Below are 5,346 nucleotides of genomic sequence, written 5' to 3'. Positions count from 1 at the left end.
ATAGAATGATCCTCTCTAGGATGCTTCATAGCCTCAAAAATGCTAAAACGAACTACTGTGTCTCCTATCTCCATAGAAAGAGTTCCTGCATGTACATCTATCTTGGTTCTAGCAGTCTTCAAGAATGGACGTCCAAGAATAAGGGAAGCCCTGTTTGCAAGCACATCACCCTCCATATCTAAGATGTAAAAAATCTGCAGGAAAAATTAACTCCCTCACTTTTACCAATACATCCTCAATCACTCCTGCTGGGTGTGCTTGAGTCAATATCTCACAAGAACCCCATGCCATCCAACTCCTCCGAGATATCCATGCTAAGTATATAATGATCCTCTCTAGGATGCTTCATAGCCTCAAAAATGCTGAAACGAACCACTGTGTCTCCTATCTCCATAGAGAGAGTTCCTGCATGTACATCTATCTTGGTTATAGCAGTCTTCAAGAATGGACGTCCAAGAATAAGCGGAGCCCTGTTTGCAAGCACATCACCCTCCATATCTAAGATGTAAAAATCTGCAGGAAAAATTAACTCTCTCACTTTTACCAATACATCCTCAATCACTCCTGCTGGGTGTGCTTGACTACGGTTGACCAACTGAATCACTACACCTGTAGGCTGCAAAGGTCCAATTCTTAATGACTGAAAAACTGATTTAGGCATCACATTAATAGAAGCTCCAAGATCTAACATCACATCCTCAAAGATGCAATCTCCTATCACACAAGGTACGGTGAAAACTCCTGGATCTTCACACTTCTGAGGTACTGGCTGAAGTAATGCTGAAACATTCTTTCCCATACTTATCAATTCATTCCCCTTTAATTTCTTTTTGTGCACACAAAGATCCTTAAGGAATTTTGCATATTTTGGAATTTTCTTGATCATGGTAAACAAAGGCACATTCACTTCAACCTTGCTGAATAATTTCACCAATTCTTGATATTCCCTAGCCTTTTCTTCCTCCATTTCTTTTCTTGGTTGTACACTTCTTTGAGGGAAAGGTAACGGAATGGAAGACTCAGCTCCTTGCTGGGTAATATTGCTGTCCAGATTTTGTGCTGAATTTGGAGCTGAATTTGAAGCTGCTACTGGAGTAAATTCCAAGCCGAAATATGCTCCATCTAATTGATCGGATTCTGAAGTTGCAGGTTGATTAAAATGTTGCTGATCTGCTCCAATACTCCCATGCTGTGCAGAATCTGGCTGCTCTAAATTTGCTGGAAAATTCTGGAAATTCTGTGAACTCGAAGCTGCAAATGGCCTGGAAATATTCTGCTGTGCTCCTGCTGAAAAATTCGGATTTGGGTCTGAAATTGTTTTACCACTGCGAAGAGTTAATGCACTCACATTTCCTTTAGGATTTGGAGTCGGTTGTGAAGGCAATTGTCCAGATCCTTGATTTTCCATCTGATTAATATTACTAGCCAGCTGCCCAATCTGCCTTTCAATATTTTGTAGTGCTATATCAGTCCTTTGCTGATGTTGCTGCTGTTGCATCATCTGCTGTTGTTGTTGAAGCACTTGCTGCATCAAATCCTCAATTTTTGAGCTGCTAAAGTTCTGCTGAGGTTGCATTGATCTGGGGCTTGTAGAAGAAGGCAGTGCATGCTGAGATTGGTGTTGATTTGCACTACTTGACTGCTGGAGATTCTGCAAAGGTTGCTGAACATGCTGGAAATATGTGTGCTGATTCTGTGAATTCTGAAACTATGGCTGACTTGCAATATTTGAATGCTGGAAATTCTGAAATGGTTGAAATTGCTGATTTTGGCTGAAATTTTACTAAAATTAAAGTTGCTGTTGTTGTTGAAATTGCTGTGAATGACTTGCTGGATGATTCTGGTAATAATGTTGATTCTATTGATGCTGATAATATGGCTGATGAATCTGCCCTTGTGGTTGTTGCTGATAAAATGCATTCCCATACCTCAAATTAGGGTGATCCCTCCATCCCGGATTGTAAGTTGAAGAGTTGGGATCATATTTGTGTTGTTGAAATTGAGGTCTTGAAATGATTGCAACAGATTCATCTTGATGTAGATTAGGACAATGATCTGAAGAGTGATCTTGGCTTGCACAAATTCCACACAACTTCATCATTAGTAAAGGAAAATTTGAAACATGACTCGAATTTTGCAACGCCATTTGCTTTACTAGAGAAGTCAATTCTTGCAAATTGTTCCTAATTTCTTGTTGTTCAGTTGAAACCAAATGAGTTTCATTAACCACTCTAGTACCAAGAGCTCTACTCCCAAATTGCTGTGAGTTTTCCGCCATATTTGAAATTAGCTCTCTTGCTTGATTTGGAGTCTTATTCACCAAAGCTCCTCCAGCTGCTGCATCTATCATGCTCATATCCATGGGAAGTAAACCCTCATAAAAATATTGAACAAGCAACTGGTCACTAATTTGATGTTGTGGACAACTCGAACACAGCTTCTTGAATCTCTCCCAATAATCATACAGAGTCTCTCCCACTACTTGTTGAATACCACAAATACTCTTCCTGATAGTTGCAGTCCTAGAAGCTGGGAAAAATTTCTCCAAAAAGGCTTTCTTCATATCAATCCAACTTGTAATGTATCCAGCTGGAAGGCAATATAACCAGTCTTTAGCAGCTCCCGTCAAAGAGAATGGAAAAGCCCTCAACTTAATGTCTTCTTCTGAAATCCCCTGTGGCTTCATGGTTGAACAAACCACATGGAATTCATATAGATGGCGGTTGGGATCCTCTCTTGATAAGCCTTGAAATTTGGGAAGCAGATGAATAAGTCCTTATCTGAGTTTAAAATCTCCTGCCAAATCTCGATAAGTGATGCATGAGTACTTATAAGCCACATCTGGTGCTGCAGGCTCTTTCATAATTCGATCCCCTTCTGTTATCTGATTATCCATCTCTGAAATTCTTCTCTCACAAGTTGCTGCTGACCTAGCTTGTCTCCTTAAAGCCCAAAAGGTTCTCTCAATCTCCCGGTCAAGTTCAAGCAATATTGCAAAGGAAGACCTAGTCATGCAAGCAATTCAACAATCAAAATTCAGTAGATATTCAATGAAATCAGAAAAAATCAGCAAACTAAAGCTGAGAAAATTATTCACAATCCAAAACAAACAAACAAATCTAGCAAAGTTTAAAGTTCCCCGGCAACGTCGCCAAAATTTGGTAGCTATCAAATTCGATGTCACAAATAAACTCCCAAATTAATGTTATGATCGAAAACCCACAACTACACAAGGTAATGTTTTAGTATAAGCCCCGAGTTGAATTTTTCAAGGATTATGCTAGAAACATGCTTGTCTTGGATTAAGAACACTCTTTTTGGGTTTCCTAGATATAAAATGAGGGTTTGGTATTAAAATGCAAAAGAGAACAGAATTGAACTTGCTGGCAATAGTTAATTTTTCAGCAATGAATTTTAAAACAAGCTAGGAATGAAACACTTAAACCACATTTGCATTAAATGGAATTCAACCAAATTTCACTTATGAAAACCACAGATTCTAACTTATTCCTAGACAAACTTAAGAACTAATCTTTGGTTATTTGAAACTAATCTGAACTGAATGCACTTAACTACTTTAATTGACCAAATGGGAACCAAGTTGCAGAATTCAATGTAATTAATTGCAGAACCAAAACATGCAAGAGCTTAACATCACATCTAACTCATCACACTACAAATTCTCTATTCTATACTCCAACTAAATTATCAATGGATAGAAGGTTAAAATAGAAATGCTGATATCAAACAAAGAAAACAAAATTTGCAGCAATTCCGCTGCACGAACAGAACTAGATAGCATACAAAAATAGAACTAAGCATATCAGATTCATGTAGAAAATGAAACTACAACTAAATCCAAACTATAAACTAACAAATTCAAGAACAAAATTTCAAGAACAGGATAATCTAAGTTAAGAAACAAAGTTCAGGAAAGTTAATCATCTCTACACCAAAATCTCAGACCAAACTTGTCTTCTCCTTGCTGTCACACAAGGGAACAGCAGAGAACACTCCAACTGTTATCGATATGGTTCCCTCAAGCTTCAAGATGAACTCAGATTCACTGAACGAACCATAGAAATCTTCAACAAGCCCAGAACTCAGGCTTTCTGCTCTGTCGTGTGCTGGGGTTCCTGATTCTAGAGACGTGACGCTGGAAAGAAGCTGCGAGAGATGAAGTGATGTCAGAAATGACTCAGAATCACCGGAGGACCACCGCCGATGAATCTGTAGAGGAGGGGAAGCTCGAATCGGAAGAACACCTCCAACCTGAGAGAAAACGCGCGACCCGCAGGAACAGTAATCCACGGCCGAAATCTTCTTTCTGGCGAAGCACTATGGCCGGAATCTGATCACTGATGGCTGAGGAACTTCACGCCGATGAAGACAAGCTGGATGGAAGATCTGGACGAAGAGAGGGAGCTGTGTTCGCGCTGTCAAGATACTGGCACGATGAACAGTAGCGCGAGCTCACTGTTCACCGTGCCAAAAATTCCCTTTTATACCTAGGGTTTGGTCCTGCTGGGGTTCGACTCGAATCCAAGCTCAATTGGCGTCAGTTAGGGTTTTGGGCTCCATTTGGTTGAGTGAACCATGCCTCCACTTGAATCATGAACCCATTAGTACCCTACAAGACCAAATTCACATAATGAGAAATAAATCATGCATAAGATGGAAAACACCATAAAGCTCATAAAAACCTTGTTTGGGGAAACATGATCAAAATTGGAATTAAACATGTGCAAATATATAAAGAATACATAATATTAACCCAAAATTAATGTGTCAATTCATAGCTTATCAGCCGGCCCCTACAAAGAAGGAAATATTATTTTTTTTTTTATAAAATTTTTCAAGAAGAAATCCTCTTATGAAATTTTACAAGCTTTCTTTCAATTTCCTAAAGTAGGAGTTAAAAAAGAAAAGTTTTAAAAATTAAAACCATGTTTTAAAATATAAAATTTCTTTTATAAAATTTCCTTTTTTAACATGGTGATAGAAAATTTAAATTTTAAAACTTCTCTTCCTTTTTTTTTTCCTAAACCATGAGGATGGTTAAAAAAGGAAAGTTTTAAAAGTTTTAAACTTTCTTTTAAAACTTTTAAACTTTCTTTTAAAACATATGGCCTAATTCAAATAAGGAAAGTTTTTAAATTTAAAATCTCTCTTTTAAAACTTGTAGATTTCTACAAAGAGAAGAATTTTAAAAAATTCAAAACACCCCTCCTTATTTGAATTATTGTGACCGGCCCCTACATGCTTGGGAACCAAGCAAAGGGCCGACCCCTGTAGAAGAGGATGTGGCCGACCCTTGCTTGGTCACCAAGCATTGGACCGTCCCCC

The 5,346-nt window shown here is 38.3% G+C and overlaps 1 protein-coding gene across 1 annotated transcript; it reads right to left on the bottom strand.

The window, feature by feature from the left end:
• Positions 1-271: 271 nt before the first annotated feature.
• Positions 272-2,686, bottom strand: LOC122004272. Its single transcript, XM_042559186.1, has 3 exons — positions 1,929-2,686; positions 1,720-1,840; positions 272-1,672 (listed from the first exon to the last, which is right to left on the bottom strand). The coding sequence occupies exons 1-3, from the start codon at positions 2,684-2,686 to the stop codon at positions 272-274; spliced, it is 2,280 nt and encodes a 759-aa protein (XP_042415120.1).
• Positions 2,687-5,346: the final 2,660 nt, after the last annotated feature.

The sequence above is a fragment of the Zingiber officinale genome, chromosome 7B (genome assembly GCF_018446385.1).
Source record: "Zingiber officinale cultivar Zhangliang chromosome 7B, Zo_v1.1, whole genome shotgun sequence".
Lineage (NCBI taxonomy): Eukaryota > Viridiplantae > Streptophyta > Magnoliopsida > Zingiberales > Zingiberaceae > Zingiber > Zingiber officinale.
This window is presented reverse-complemented; position numbering and strand designations above follow the sequence as displayed.

What these genes read in the sequence shown, in the direction of transcription:
- LOC122004272 (XM_042559186.1), bottom strand. Translation starts at nt 2,686, where the DNA reads ATGAAGCCACAGGGGATTTCAGAAGAAGACATTAAGTTGAGGGCTTTT. An exon ending in AGGGATCACCCTAATTTGAG is followed by an intron (nt 1,841 to 1,928) that starts GTATGGGAATGC and finishes CATTATTACCAG; the next exon opens with AATCATCCAGCAAGTCATTC. An exon ending in CCAGCATTCAAATATTGCAA is followed by an intron (nt 1,673 to 1,719) that starts GTCAGCCATAGT and finishes ACATATTTCCAG; the next exon opens with CATGTTCAGCAACCTTTGCA.